The sequence below is a fragment of the Perca flavescens genome, chromosome 5 (genome assembly GCF_004354835.1).
Source record: "Perca flavescens isolate YP-PL-M2 chromosome 5, PFLA_1.0, whole genome shotgun sequence".
In the NCBI taxonomy this organism is placed as follows: domain Eukaryota; kingdom Metazoa; phylum Chordata; class Actinopteri; order Perciformes; family Percidae; genus Perca; species Perca flavescens.
Genome location: NC_041335.1, coordinates 35,356,769 through 35,372,941, shown reverse-complemented (window position 1 = coordinate 35,372,941; position 16,173 = coordinate 35,356,769). Strand labels below are relative to the sequence as shown.

The window sequence follows — 16,173 nt, the reverse complement described above, 5'->3', positions numbered from 1 at the left end:
ATGCAATCTCTTTTTTTTTTTCTTCCTCTCCACAGATCATCCATGAACCCCCGCCACCGGCTGCAGACGAGAGTTCGGTAAGCGCTGCACCGTCTTTTTTTCAGCCGGTTTCATAGGACTCCAAAGAAAAGCTCATAATTTAAGATTCAGAGAGCTGCCAGCGCTTTAGGTTGTGCAATAGTTCAGTTTATGAAGACATTCTTAAACCTCAATGACCATGTGGCATCATTCACTCGCTTCTCAAATTAAAACCCTCTGATTTCACTCATTTAGTAATGTGTGTGAGTTAACGCCCTCTTAGAATAACAATGAAATCCCAACCCAACTCCTGACTTTTACTGTGTTTTTTTTCCTCCCTCCCTCTCTTTCAATTCATGTTTTCCAAAATCACTTACATCTGAAACTCTTTGGAGCTCCATGTGACTAATTTGATCAACAAATTCATGTTATTAAAATACATTTTGACTGGCCAAACTCACAGAGCAGTAACAGCAAGCTAACGTGCGACTGTGGGTCACATCAGGCCGCATTTATTTGCACCAATTAAACGAATGATTAGGTTAATCTATTCCAAAAAGAAAAAAGAAAAAATAAATGACTCCAAGGCCAACCATGGCTTCACAGACAACGTTCAGCCTTCATTATGGCTTCCTCTGTCTGACAGATTATGAGTCAGACTGGGTGTATTAAAGAGCTCAAACATAACAAGTTTGGCCAGTGGGCTTTGTAATTTCCTCTGATCTGAGCACCAGCTCACAGGGGACTCAAATAAGGGCTGGGTTTGGAGAGTGTGTGTGTGTGTGTGTGTGTGTGTGTGTGTGTGTGTGTGTGTGTGTGTGTGTGTGTGTGTTCCATTATATAGCATTTTGAAGAAAAAAAAAAGATACAAGAACATCTAAAAAAAAAAAAAAAAAAAAAAAAAATTGAAAAATTGACAACAAACTTGGAAAAAAGTGACAAAAACGTCGGGAAAAGTGAGGAAAAAAGTGACAACCAATTTTAGTTTAAAATTTTGGCCCAGAAAAACAAAAAGTTGCAGGTTGACAGGAAGACAACACAAGGGTTAGTTGTAGCTATAGCCGACAGGTTCTCACTGCCACCTCGTAAAATACTGACGCTTGGTCAGGTGCCTTTGTCGTTGTTATTGACGCTAAAAGTCTCCTTAAGCGTAATATAAAACCCTTTAACTAAACACTCTCGGTCGGGACTATTGGCGTCCCTTTTGACGCAGTTATGTTAAGGAAAAGGTCGTGGGTGGGCTTACGCTTCCGTGACACGCGGGATTAACGGGACGGTTAAAGAAGAAAGCGACTTTAGAAAAGGTGGCACGCGGGAGACGATCCCGGTCTCCTGGGTGAAAGTCCTGTCTTTGACCCATCCACCCCCCCCAACCAACCTCGCTACGTGGAATTTCTGCCTTACATACTACTCACTAAACCCCGTGTAGCTGCTGCTCTCCCCGGTACGTTACAAACGTCCGAATTTTACAAGTTCGGAGTGAGAACGGGTTGCTATAGCTAGCCTGTCAAATGGCCTATTTAAGAAATATATCACAATAAATTCCACTTCCTGTCACTTTCCCACAGGATGATGAAGACTTTGAAGCCCCTAAGAAGAAATGGCCGACTGTAGACGCCTCCTACTACGGAGGAAGAGGAGTTGGGGGGATCAAAAGGATGGAGGTGAGATCAGGTCAAATCTCACACTTCCAGAAAGTTCAAATAACACTGCACTCTAAGAAACATCTGTGTATTAACAGCTGGATGCCTGTGTATTGGAACAGAAATTGTCCATAGAAGTGATTCACAGTTGTATAATTTGTGCTGCGACAGCTTTTGGGAGATTATAGAAGTCCACGTTTCTCCACCTTCTCAAAGCTTTTTCCACTTTTGAAGCAGATTTTGTTTCTTCGTGAAGCTTTTTCCAACATTTGTTGTTTTTTTCTGCAGTTTGTCGCTTTTCTTCAACATTTGTGAAGCTTTTACAATGTTTTTGTTGCTTCTTTTAACGTTTATCGCTTTTTCTGACATTTGGGGAGTTTTCTTCAACATTTTCAGAAGTTTATAACTGGGCAGCTTTGTCTGAGAGAATTTTAAATAACAGAACATTTTCTGTATTTTTACTGTAGCTAAACACATAATTTCTCTTTTTAATCACGGGGTAAAGTCCGGGTAATGAGCTGCCAGAACTTTTTATTTTATTTTACGGATTTATTAATTAAAGTGTAGACCAGGGGTCTTTAACGTTTGCCCCTTAGCTGAAGAAGAGACAGAGTAGGGACCCCCTACTAGTGTACATATATTGTTTTTATTGGGTTTATCCTTCTAACACATACTCTTTAAAAAGTTGCAAGTTAAACTGTTCCGGATGGATGAAAATGAATGACTATTAATACGTCATGTTTTAATGTTAAACATACATGTGGAAGACACAGTGAACCCCTAACCCTAACTGTAGGGCTACCATAGTGGCTACCTTACCTACTGTAGCTTATCTTCAATGTGTAAATTAAACGTTTTAATTTCACAAATAGGCCAATTTATCTTTGCTGTTATTATATTGGATTCAAATTATTGTACATTTTGAAAAAAGAAACTTTCAAAAAGTTATTTTTAAGGGACCGCTCGGTATTTATGGAATAACCACCGGAGGAAAATAGGGGAGGGTTATGTCTTTTATTCTTTGTTGAGGGGAGGGTCACCCAACATTTTTTAGTCTAGGGGAAGGGGGGGGTCACCCAACTTTTGTAATCATGGAAACAGCAAACAGAAGGCATTGATAAATTGTTGGGGAGGGTCATGTCTTATTTCAAAGATGGTCAGGTCTATTTTGACGAAAGATCCCAAAACTCCTCCGGTGGCCCCTTAAATAAATAACGAACAGTCCCTAACATAATTTGGCAGCCCCCCTGCACTTACTTACCCCCTGTTGAATATCTCTGAACTAGAGCTTTCAATCAAACTTCCATTGCACCTACGCTGCAATGAAGCATCTCGTCTATGAATTACAAGTCGGACACATTCACAATTAAACACTCTCAAACATTTTTTTTCCAAGTGTGCCAATGATGTAAAACATTAAAAAAGGTACATTTGACTCTTCATACTCTCCGTTACCAGGTCCGCTGGGGTGAGAAAGGCTCCACCGAAGAAGGAGCAAAACTGGAAAAGGCCAAAAACGCCAAAGTGAAGATGCCTGAACAGGAGTATGTGGAGGCCCCCATGCGGGTTCTCAACAATGGCATGCACAAACCCCTGGGGCCACGCAAGTGGTACTCACCCATCCAGGTACAGGACCAACACTGACTACGTTTACATGCACATAACATTCCGGTTTTTGCCCTTATTACAAAAAAAGACTATATTCTTTCCGACTAAGCTGTTTACATGGCTACTACTTTTCCACTAAAATTTTGGTTAACATGCAGCTGTGCATAAATAGGATTTTTTTTTAAGTTTTCCACCGGTAGCGGCCTTCTTTGACTGTGTGATCACAGCGTCCCTCTTTCATTCCTCTAACCAGCTTCTTAAAAAGGTCAGCGTTGCGATGTTTGTGCAGATCCAAAAACCTGTTGATATCAAAAGTCTTTGATAATGTCTAAAAGTAGCTGTGTTTCTCCTCCTTTTATTTTGGCCGTGCATCTCTACCAGTACCTGCCCTGCAAACTGTCAGCTGATTGGTTTGTGTCCAACAACCATCGCAACGCACAGAGCTGACCGTGAGCCGTAAAACAGGCAAGAAGCCGTAAACTGTCACAAACTGCAGTAAAAACCCTGATTGAGACGCTGATTCCGAATATGCTGTATACATGTCCAAAGAATGCTTCTAAAACTCAGAATAATACCGGCATATCCCACGTCTTAATTGAAAAATGCTAAATAAGATATAAAAAAGGCCTTATTCTGAATATCCAAACAGAATATGCTGTTTACATGACCCGTATTAAAATTCGAAACATTGTCATATTCGGAACAAGGTCAATGTTCAATATTACGTGCATGTAATCATAGCCAATGTGACTGAACGACGATGTGTTCGGTCGGTCTGCAGAGGATCTTTCAAGTCTCATTGTTGACAACAACTAATAATGGCCTAAACATAACATGAACGATGAGTTTCAAGTGCTCAACATGAGGAAATAAGCATTCATGTTTAATCGTAGCTCCGCTGGGACAAAAGATGTTTTCAGCTGTTAGCATGTGTACTGCATCAAGTATAACACCATCTGTTACAAATTACTTCATGTTAATCTGAAGCTGAGGATATGCAAGTTCTAGCATTATTAAAATGCCCTAGTGAGAGCAGGAGATGTGTTAAGGTAATAATGCTTAGGTGACTACTACTCGCACACGGTCCCTTCCTACAGGGCCAGCAGCATGAGGTTAAAGGAGTCACTCCGAAGCCTTCAGCATTGGGGTGGGGGGGGTGGGGGGGGTGGGGGGGGGGGGTTGGGGGGGATTGCTATAAACCAGACTTCTGTTGGACTGACCTCCAGAGAGCAGGGCTGCACAGCCAGCAGTTTTGTGAAAAAAAACAGCTGCATTTTCTGCTCTTATCCTCAAAGTATTTGCTGTGTTTAAAATCTATGAAGAGCCATTTCACAGTGAACTGAAGCCGTTTCAGTTTGTCACTGGGAAGGGGGCCGTGAATCGGATATTGCCGGTAATTTCGCTGCAGCTGGGGGGGAGAGTGTGTTTTAGAGGGACGCCAGAAACTTGATCTTAAGAATAAAAAGGTAAGATTGTTGTAATGATTTCAAAGTTTGATTTATTCCCTTTTTTCCATAGAGCAAACTGGACGCTTTGTGGGTACTTTTAAGAAAAGGCTACGACCGTGTGTCTGTAATGAGACCTCATCCCGGTGACAAGGTAAGAATGACTCTAAAAAAAAAGCTACACAGGTCGGCATAAAAACATTCAATCAGCCTGTATTTTACCGCAATATGATTGGCAGTTTAGGGCAAATGATGGGATTTAGGCTGCAGCAGCTGACTACAGTGCTCTGCAACATAAAGACTTCTGGGGAAGTCATTATAGAAAGGCAAATGTAATTCCTCAAAGGCCAGCTGTAGTTGGGCTGGGGGGGGGTAACAGTGCGATGACCTCTACTGTTGGCAGCTGACGTGTAGTCTGAGACTGTGGGATCTACAAGTGTTGAAAAAATGAGTCTGAGGAAAGTCTGCATATAATAATCCCTCACCCGCAAGAGTTTATGTACTGCTTCATCTTCCCCTGAGTAAGACATGTTGATCTAAGAGCAGCCATTACCCTCAAAGTTGAAAAAGATCTTCAGATTAATTCCCTGTCTTTGCCGATTGTACATTTTTCCACAGCAATCCCACCAATCGGCCCCAAAACGTCCCAGGTAGAGAGGAAATGCTGTAAACATATTCTACGTACTGTATATCTTTACAATCATTCCCCCGAAAGAACCAAGCGGGCCGGCCTTGTTGCACAGTCCAGATTTTCTTCAAAACGTGCCATTTTCAGTGTGTAGCTCGCTAGCTCGAAAGTTGTTGTTTCCTGATGCGAACGGAGTTTGAGAACGGCAACACACGGAGCGAGGAAGGTGAGGCGCAAAGCGTCAATGTACTTCCACTGATCCAGACCAAGATGAAATTACTTATTATGGCACTATAGGAATAAAAAATATAGATTGTGTTTATTGTTCTAGCCTTGTTGTATGTATGTATGTATGTATGTATGTATGTATGTATGTATGTATGTATCTAGATTTCGGGGATAATGATGCTAGGGATATGTCCCCCCCCCCTCAATATATAGAAGAGGTAGATTTGTCTCCCTCAAAAAATATGATTGGTTTTTGGGAGATTTTGTCCTCTTCCCTTTGACGTTTGTTGCTTTTTTATGACATTTTAGAATATTTTTTCCTCAAATGATTTTGTTTGTCACTTTTTTCGATAAAAAATTTTTTTCAACGATTTTAGAAGTTTACTAACTGAGCAGCTTTGTACGACTGAATTTTATAAAAGCCTAACAAAAGCAATTTCTGTATTTTAACTGTAGCGACACACAGAATTACAGTTTTTAATTGCGGGGCAAGATCTGGGTAATGAGCTGCCAGAACGTTTGTTATTTTACGTATTGATTTCTTACAGTGTAGGAAATGAAGTTTTTGACACTGAAACTTTTCTGGGGGAAGACCCCCAGAGCCCCCGGTTATAACGTGTCACACCCAATGTTGAAATAAAACCAACGCCCTTGTATGTATGCATGTGTGAGTTTACAGTATGGATGTATGTGTGTATGTATCTATGTATGTATGTATGTGTGAGTTTACAGTATGGATGTATGTATGTATGTATGAGTTTACAGTATGTATGTATGTGTGTATGTATGTATGTATGTATGTGTGAGTTTACAGTATGTATGTATGTATGTATGTATGTATGTATGTATGTATGTGTGAGTTTACAGTATGTATGTATGTATGTATGTATGTGTGAGTTTACAGTATGTATGTATGTGTGTATGTATGTATGTGTGTATGTATGTATGTATGTATGTATGTGTGAGTTTACAGTATGGATGTATGTATGTATGTGTGAGTTTACAGTATGTATGTATGTATGTATGTATGTGTGAGTTTACAGTATGTATGTATGTATGTATGTATGTATGTGTTTACAGTATGTATGTATTTATGTATGTATGAGTTTACAGTATGTATGTATTTATGTATGTATGTATGTATGTGTGAGGTTACAGTATGTATGTATGTGTTTACAGTATGTATGTATGTATGTATGTGTTTACAGTATGTATGTATTTATGTATGTATGTATGTGTGTTTACAGTATGTATGTATGTGTTTACAGTATGTATGTATTTATGTATGTATGTGTGTTTACAGTATGTATGTATTTATGTATGTATGTGTGTGTGTGTTTACAGTATGTATGTATGTACAGTACAGGCCAAAAGTTTGGACACACCTTCTCATTCAATGTTTTTCTTTATTTTCATAACTATTTACATTGTAGATTCTCACTGAAGGCATCAAAACTATGAATGAACACATGTGGAATTATGTACTTAACAAAAAAGTGTGAAATAACTGAAAACATGTCTTATATTTTAGATTCCTTAAAGTAGCCACCCTTTGCTTTTTTTGATAACTCTGCAAACCCTTGGTGTTCTCTCAATGAGCTTCATGAGGTAGTCACCTGAAATGGTTTTACCTTCACAGGTGTGCTTTGTCAGGGTTAATTAGTGGAGTTTTTTCCCTTTTTAATAAAAAAGCAAAGGGTGGCTATTTTGAAGAATCTAAAATATAAGACATGTTTTCAGTTATTTCCCACTTTTTTGTTAAGTACATAATTCCATATGTGTTCATTCATAGTTTTGATGCCTTCAGTAAGAATCTACAATGTAAATAGTCATGAAAATAAATAAAAAAACGCATTGAATGAGCAGGTGTGTCCAAACTTTTGGCCTGTACTGTATGTATATTATCGGGTTTTGTCTCATTTGGCCCCGGTGGTAAACGAGAGGCACAGAGCAGCAGCGCTGTCATCCCTTATCGGTCTCCCTGATCCCCTCAGTGCAGCTGCTCCTGGGGTGTAGCTTGTTTCTGGAATATAATATTCTCTCTTGCATGACCTCACTTTGGTTTGGACAGCAAGATGGTGGTGGCAGGTTATTTAGTTAGCCTGAGTAGAGAATTCAAGTAATTGCCCTTAACTAAACCTGTGACTGAGAAATACAGGACAACATTCATTTTATAGAGGTTTGTTGACATTAAAGTGCAGTCACATAGGTGTGTGTGTGTGTGGACTATAGGAAAGGCTTCTTTAAGTGAGAGTCACATTACCATCTGCTGTAGTCATCAGTGGATCATAACAGAAAGCAGCGAGGGACATTTTTATATCTTAGACTAATTCAGCCGTCGAAGAGGAAAAGTTGAGTGTTTTGTCAAATAAAAAGATTTAGAAAAGCAAAGTTCTTTCAGTCATGGTGCGGTTTTCAAAGCTACAGACTATGAAAACGATTATGTTTGACCAAAGAGGCATAACGAGACGCAAACAATTATATTCATGACATACAGCTGTCAACGTGAATGACAAATTAGACAGTACGTCCTACAGGACATTTCAGAAAATGTCTGAAAATATTCTCAGTCCACTTTAGTATGTTTGGCGTTAGATAAACATGGTTCTACTAGCACTGCTAACATATAAAAATATAACACAAAAAAAACTAAATGGAGTGTAAAAAGAAATGTAGTTGATCACTAATTGATAAAACTCTGGTTTGGTTGAAACAAACCCTTAATTCACCCATTTACATGTGGAAATATCCGTCTCTATACACACTAAAAGTCCTGCTTATTTAAATGGACTCTGGTGAGTTTGGCGATGGCGATTTCTGGGCTGTTTCTGGTTAAATAAAAAGATTTTGTATTCAAATTAGTCACTTAGACTAACCTGACAAGCCAGACCTACATCCAGATGTTGGGTCTGGGAACTCCCCATTGGCAGGGCTCAATCCGAGGGGCGGGATAAACGGTTGTCTTTCATATTCCCTCTGCACGCAATAGGATAGCGCTGCAACCAACCAGAGCAAAGCTAGTTGATATATTAAACTTTTTCTGTATCCGGTCGGCAAAACTGCGAACACATCTTCCTTTTTTAAGAATGACTTCAGTGCCGTTCTTTGTTCTTTTCTCAAAGAAAAGCTGAACTCCAAGTCTTCCAAAGCCGATTCCAAAGACCAATGTTCACAAAAAATGGTATCGGACCATCTCATGTTCACCATCACAATATGTTCCTCTGACGTCTGGTCTGTTTTCAAATTTCAGGGCAGATGCATGAACTTCACCCGCATGAAGTCTCCGTCTCCTCCCTACCCAGACTACAACCACCACCCATCCCCCATCTACAACCCCCCCACCAGGAGTCCACCTCCGCCGCAGGGCACGCTCCCGCCGAGCCCCCGAAGCCCTCCATCGTCTCCGACGTTCTCCTCCTCCTCCTCCTCCTCCTCCTCCGCCCTTCCACTGCTGCCTCCAACACCTCCTCCCACATCCGCCACTCCCTCCCCTCCCCTCACGCCTCCCCCTTATACGCCACCTCCCACCCGGGCTCTTCCTCTGACCACCCTGCACATACCCGACCCTCCGGCGCTACCGCCCACCCCTCCGCCCTCCGCCTCCCCGACTGGCTCCCTGCCTCCTCTTCCACAGGGACCTCCTCCGGGGCGAGCCCCGCCACCTGCCCGCCCGCCGCCTCGGCCTGGCCTGTAGAGCTCTGTGAGCACACAGGGACAGGATTGTAAAAAATTATAATAATAAAAAAATAAAAACGCGCCAACAATCAGCACATGACCATCTTTGATTGTACTTGCGAGTGCCTCGTGCCACACTCAGTGGCAGACTTGTGAAGTGGAGCAGTGAGGACTTTGTCTTCAGCTATTTGTCTACAGTGACTTTTGTACACATTTAGCCCCGACACTGCAATCGCTGATGCTTGAATTACACAGACAATTCCCTAAAAATGAGGTCATGCAGGCCAGCTTAAAAAAAATGAAAAAATAACATTCAGCCTCAAAGCGTCCTCAGAGCTGCTTCAGGCCCCGTTGTCCCCTCCATGCGGACGCGCGATTGGACGAATCCTGACCAGGCGAAGAAGCACAATCGTGTTCAAAATGATCATGACACTAAAAAAAAAAATGTGCCTGTGTAACATTCCTATCTTTTTCTGATGAGAGAAACATGTTGCACATCCCCCCACCCCCACATACGATTAAGGATGATTTAGAAGAATCTTAAAAAAAAAAAAAAAAAAAAAAAAAAAGTAATCTGTTTTTGTACACTTGAATGTTGAGCAATTGCATGCAATAGTGTTTGAGTTGTTCTTTTTATGACGTTTCTACCTTGTTTTATACAACATAAATGCATTTTTTTAATTTGTACTATTATTATTGCCTATGATCAAATTTTGTCTTTTTTTTTTTTTTTTTTTTAAAGGTAAGAAATACAATCATTGCTGATAAACACATGTACAGTATCCTTATTGAAACAGCAATGCAACGTATCCGAACTTGATCTTGTGACTTTTGTCTTCCGTGCCGTACTTAAGCAGCCTAATGTGAGTCACATCTGGCCTATTCTTTGTGCACATTACAGTTAAAAAATTAATTGGGACACTAAGTAACTGCTCGGTCTATCACTATATGGACAAAAATATGTCAGAGTCAGGGAAAAGCTTTGCACACTGTCTGGCTCAATCACCCACGGCCTCTAACAAAAAGGGTTTTATGTAAATAATCATTTTGATGCAAACATGTGTGTTTAGCCGTCTGTGTGTGTATCTGTATGTGTGTATCAAAAAGAAAAGAGACTAGTCTACTAGACGGATTTGTGACAGCCGGTTTGATCTATTTCAACGAAATGACCCGTTTCTTTCTGATTTAAAGTCATCGAAGCATGGAACAGGATGAAAGCATGCCGTTTCAAGGGTCATATAAAAGTTCAGTGTAGATTAAAGTAAAGGTTTAAAAAAAAAAAAAAAAAAAAAAAATTATTATTTGATTAGGAGTCAGATTGCAAGCTCATCCATAGCAACCGGGAGGAGTCTTTCACTCCAAGAGTCTTATAGAAATGGCACGGCAAAACTGAAAAGACAGTTTGTAACTTTTCACCAATACAATGCAGTATGTAGACACTTGTGTTACATTCAAAATGAAAGTAAACAATTGAAGTGTATTAAATTTGCCTCTGGTCTTTCTGTATTTTTCTTCGAGTACAATTACTGACCTGTAAATCAAAGTGATTTACTAAAAAACTGCCACTTTGCTCTCTAAGCTTTCATCAAAAGCCTGTAAAGACTTTAGAGGGTTAACAGTGCTCTTCGGTTGGAAAAGGAGCATTTTTTTCTACAGTATGTTAATATACAACAGTCAAATTTAATGTTTTTCTTTTATTTAACAGTAAGTTAGACTGGGATCAGCAGGTTTACTCAGTGGACAGTGGCTGTATGCAAATTGTAACTGTAATTGTAATTTATTTATTTGAACAGGGACAGTTCACAAAAAACATTAATAGATGTCTTGTGCCAGGTTGTAGCAAATTGCTAATTTCCGCCCCTAGTCCCTGGGCAGATAGATGGCACATTAAAATATTAAGTATTTACAATACAACATATAATACAGGTTAAGTCTAAAAAATCTAAAGTCATTATTGTCCCCCTATCCCACCCCAAACACACACAGTAATGTTACACATCAATTTACTGGTGGGAGCAAGTCTGATTAGTTAACAACCAATGCGTGAAAATGAGTGGAAGTTAGTGCATGAAATTAGCTCTGTAGGAAGAGTATTCCAAAAAAATACACCCTCCCTCTGTGTGATGGGGAAAAAAAAGAAAAAAGAATATGCAGAGCATGGCTAACTAATCCCAGATGTTCATATGTTGCATTATGTCACAGGCATGAACGGAGTGAGCTATCTTGGAAAATATTAGACGCCATCTAATCCTCAGGAAATGGGGACAGACTGCAGGAAAGGTGTCCTGGTGCTTATCGCCTGCTCCGTAATTTGGGGACAGTCGACACGACTGAGCGGAATAACGAGCTGCAGCTCCTGAATGTCTCAAAGAAAGTGACTTTGATAAAGATTAGAGCTTGACAATACGCAGGGACACAATCGGGCTCTTCTCAGTGAATGTTCCATGTCAGACAAAACGCAATGCAAGATGGCTTGAGTCTGTTTCCAGCTTTTGTTTCCACCCTGTCTTGATACATTCAGCACAGGTGTCCAACATACACTATGTACACATTACATCACAGATAAATATTACACAGACTTCTCCCATATGATAAAAAAAAACCCAACAATAGGCACTATTGTTCTGCTGGGTGCGGTCTCCTTTTATATTTTTCTTTAGGACGAATGTGGGTGGAGTTCTTAACCAGTATAAACATTCAACGCTGAGACCTAAATTAAAATAGATGTTTCTCCAGACTTTGTATGAATGAGGCTAGCTTTGTATTAAAGGGTACATACCGGGTTTCTTTTTCAACCCGACTTGTTTTACCAGATGTATGACCTCATTGGTCACTTAAAGGGTAGTCTATATCCTTTGCGTTCCACTTCCGGGATGCTCCGGTGCTGCAGGAAATTCCACCGGATGCATGTATTTTCAGTTTCCGCTTTCTTTGTGTTGGCATTCTAACCTCCGGTGGATTTCTGGGGACTATAGTTAACTGCTCCTCAGATCTCTGCAGGGTAAATCCAGACATTTAGCTAGATTATCTGTCCAATCGGAGTTTTCTGTTGCACGACTATTTTGCAACGTCTCTGTGCGGAGTTTAACACCGCCCATGACGATTCTGATTGGTTTAAAGAAATGCCATTAAACCAGAGCACGTTTTCCTCCCATCCCCGAATGCTGTGTGGACTAGCCAGACCCCCTCCAGCGCGCTGTGGAGGAGGGTCTGGCAAAGCGAGACTACTTAAAAAGGTAACTACCGTTTTTTTCAACCTGGACCCTATTTTCCTGTTTTTGTGTCTAAGTGACTGATGGGAACAAAGATCTTTGACATTGGCCCAGTATTAAGCGAGATCGCTGCAGTCAGCAGCGGCGAAACAAGCTACAATGTAAGTTAATAGGGCAATTGTGCAGCTTGTATTTACCTTCACAAAAGTGCTTGTTTTGCCACTGACAGACTCAGATTAATATTCTAAGTGTCTGACAACATCATGGAAAGGATTTCTTCAGAGATAAAACCTCTTTAAGACTTTTCTGTTTAACCAGAAACAGCTCTGAAGTCGTTAAAACCCACCAGACTCCATTTAAAAAAGCAATACTTTTAGCATGTATGGAGCCAACATATTTTCAGATATAAATCTGTAAACTATGAGTTTATTTCAACCAAAACTAGAATGGTTTTGGTTGGAAAAGTGAAGAGACGACCCAAAACGGCTTTTCATAGACTTATTTTGTCTGTTGACTTTGAATGAAGTTTATTTTACGATGCTAAAATTACTATTTATTTACATGGAGTCTGGTGGGTTTAGTGAACGCAATTTCACAGATGTTTTATGTTAAAAAAAAAAATCTTACTCTTTAACAGAAAGGTCAACCTCCTTAGAAATCCTTCTCATAATGTTGTCAGACAGAGAAAAATCTATTAATATTAAGAATATTAATCTGAGTCTGTCAGTGGCAAAACAAGCACTTTTGTGAAGGGAAATACAAGCTGGACAATTGCCCTGTTAACTTACATTGTAGCTTGTTTCGCCGCTGCCAACTGCAGCGATCTCTCTTAATACTGGACCGATGTCAAAGATCTTTGTTCCCATCAGTCACTTACACACAAAAACAGAGGAACATAGGGTCCAGTTTAAAAAAAACGGTATAGTTACTATTTGAAGGTCCTATATTGTAAATAGTATTGTATTATTGTGTACTTTTTTATTAAAAAGCAGGTTGAGGTTCAATATAAATACTGTGAAAGTAACAACACACTTAATCCACGGAGAAATGCACACAGCCAGTTTTCTAGAAACTGTGCCTTTATAAGAGACGTCAGGACTTCTGTATGCCTGTGATGTCAGGACTACACTTCAATGTCAGGGCATAACCTGGAAAAACTTGATACTATCGTTACATCTAGGGGGTTCCCAGAGTTTTGGCAGTCTGTGCATATGAAAACTACAGAGATAAACACTCAGCCGCTCAGACTACAGGTGGAACGAATAGGCCTAGCTGTCGTCCTGTGCTCCGTTGACAGTTTATTTGTAGAGGTTCAAGACGCGGAAAAACATTAAGACAACTTTAATGGGGGAAACTACCACAGCTCTGTGATGCAGGAAAGCCACACCCAACTCAGACTGGTGAGCCAATAGGAAAGATTGTGCCGTGACAACATACAGGTAGAAAGTTCCGCTACAGTGCTGTCACAGTCATTCCCCGGCCGCAATGACGATGCAGAGACTCCGAGAAAGCAAATGCGGAAGACCCCTGAAAAGCTGACCATATAGAGCAGGGGGGCTTAAAGGTCCCATGACATGGTGCTCTTTGGATTCTTTTATATAGGCCTTAGTGGTCCCCTAATACTGTATCTGAAGTCTCTTTTATATAGACCTTAGTGGTCCCCTAATACTGTATCTGAAGTCTCTTTTATATAGACCTTAGTGGTCCCCTAATACTGTATCTGAAGTCTCTTTTATATAGACCTTAGTGGTCCCCTAATACTGTATCTGAAGTCTCTTTTATATAGACCTTAGTGGTCCCCTAATACTGTATCTGAAGTCTCTTTTATATAGGCCTTAGTGGTCCCCTAATACTGTATCTGAAGTCTCTTTTATATAGACCTTAGTGGTCTCCTAATACTGTATCTGAAGTCTCTTTTATATAGACCTTAGTGGTCCCCTAATACTGTATCTGAAGTCTCTTTTATATAGACCTTAGTGGTCCCCTAATACTGTATCTGAAGTCTCTTTCCTGAAATTCAGCCTTGGTGCAGAATTACAGCCACTAGAGCCAGTCCCACAATGAGCTTTCCTTAGGATGTGCCATTTCTGTGTCTGTAGCTACTGAGGAAGAAGGGGGGGCTAAGGCCGAAAAAAAATTGGCATCGGCACTAAAAAAAATCCATATCTCTCTTTAAAACAATCATCAAAAGCAGGCGGGGAAACAACATCCAATTCATACCAGGTGTGTCAGCTGATTAATTGCTTATTTGCATTATTCAAATTAAAACTCAATACATCGCTCCCTCCCAGCTTCTTTTTCCCAGACATTTTGGTCGTAATAAAATGCAAAGCGCAGGTGAAGATAATCACATAAATAATGGCTCTGATCTAAGTTCATGCTCACAATTTAGTCGACGTCGGCTCGGAGACATCGTTGGATTTATTCGTTACACCTGTGTGCTTTTTCTGCGGTGACAAGTCAAAAGGAATGACTCCATAATTAAGGTCACAGAGGTGAGAAACACCTGGGAATAGTTGTCCAATCCCTCAGACTCCATAAAGCAGCTGGGATTAGTTTTGGCCGTGCTGTTGAAGGACTCGACCGCAGCACGGAGGTAGTTACCTGAAATGGTTTAAGACGCTGCGCTCGCTCTCTGGATGTCAGACTACCCACAATGCTCCTTGCGGTTGCAGCGCGGAGGCTGTTTCTGAGAGCTTCGGCTGCCCTCTACATTCACTCTGCAGCCGCGCTTGAAGCCATCTTTGTGTTCAGTCAGTGCAACGATATCCTCCTGAGGATTGCGCTCGCTTTCACCAACATCTTATCTTGTTACCTTTTAACCATGCTGAGGCTAAACTCGTTCCTCGGGCTGACGCTGGCAGGTGTGCTATTCTCGCGAGAGGAACTGGAGCAGCAACGTGGACTCTCGATCTGCTCCACCACCTGGGCTCCGTCGAGGATCGACAGAAGCGGCTGCTCTCGTCCGTGTCTCCAGCCGGTGCTGCGTGCCGTGCCTGCGCTCTGCCGATGTTCTCTGTCCGTTTGTATGAGCATATTGGCCGTGTCGGCTCGCTGCTGTACCTTCGGACCCAGCGGCTCTGCGGTTAGGACTTTATGCGGATTCATCCGACCATTACTTGGTCTGTCCATCTTACGAACTCTGACTGCATACTCTACGCTGGTACTTGGAATCGTTTGGGACCTGTCGTCATTCATAAGCAGCCTCTAATGCTATCCTGTAGGCTACCTGGACTCTTTGTATATAATGTACATAAACAATTTGTAAAGTTTAGTATTAATGTTTAGAACTGAAGTTTTTTTTTACTGCCGGTTTTAATTTAATAAAATTGTGACATATTTGCTGAGCTCTTGAAAAATTCTGCACGAGACTATCAACCATAGACAGTATATAATGGACCAATAGTCCCCGTTGCTCTGGACGGAGACCAGTGAAGGCTATTAGAAGCACTTTTCCGGTGATGGCCAGCTTTACTGCGCAGCCTCCAACTGAGAGAATGTGACGTGAGCAACGTGTCTGAAAGTTGTAAGTCTTCTGGTAGCTGTGCCGAGAGAAATCTCAATCATTCCCAATCTTACAGATACGGAGACTGTAGGTGTATGTAAGGAGATAACATGGGCACAGGCTAATTATTGATCACTAACATGCTAGTTAACATTAATAATTAAACCTAAACATCTCATGTAAGTCAAAACTGCCTGCGAGCTTCTCCTGT

General features: G+C 40.9%; 1 protein-coding gene across 1 annotated transcript in view; it reads left to right on the top strand.

The window, feature by feature from the left end:
• antxr1a (ANTXR cell adhesion molecule 1a) overlaps positions 1 to 9,767 on the top strand; it is a 37,641-nt gene extending 27,874 nt beyond the window's left edge. The window contains exons 14-18 of the mRNA XM_028578431.1: positions 36 to 77; positions 1,587 to 1,682; positions 3,120 to 3,287; positions 4,788 to 4,868; positions 8,821 to 9,767. Of these exons, the coding sequence (XP_028434232.1) occupies positions 36 to 77; positions 1,587 to 1,682; positions 3,120 to 3,287; positions 4,788 to 4,868; positions 8,821 to 9,264 (831 nt within the window). The 3' untranslated portion in view covers positions 9,265 to 9,767. The remainder of the gene's footprint in view (positions 1 to 35; positions 78 to 1,586; positions 1,683 to 3,119; positions 3,288 to 4,787; positions 4,869 to 8,820) is intronic.
• The last annotated feature ends 6,406 nt before the right edge of the window (positions 9,768 to 16,173 follow it).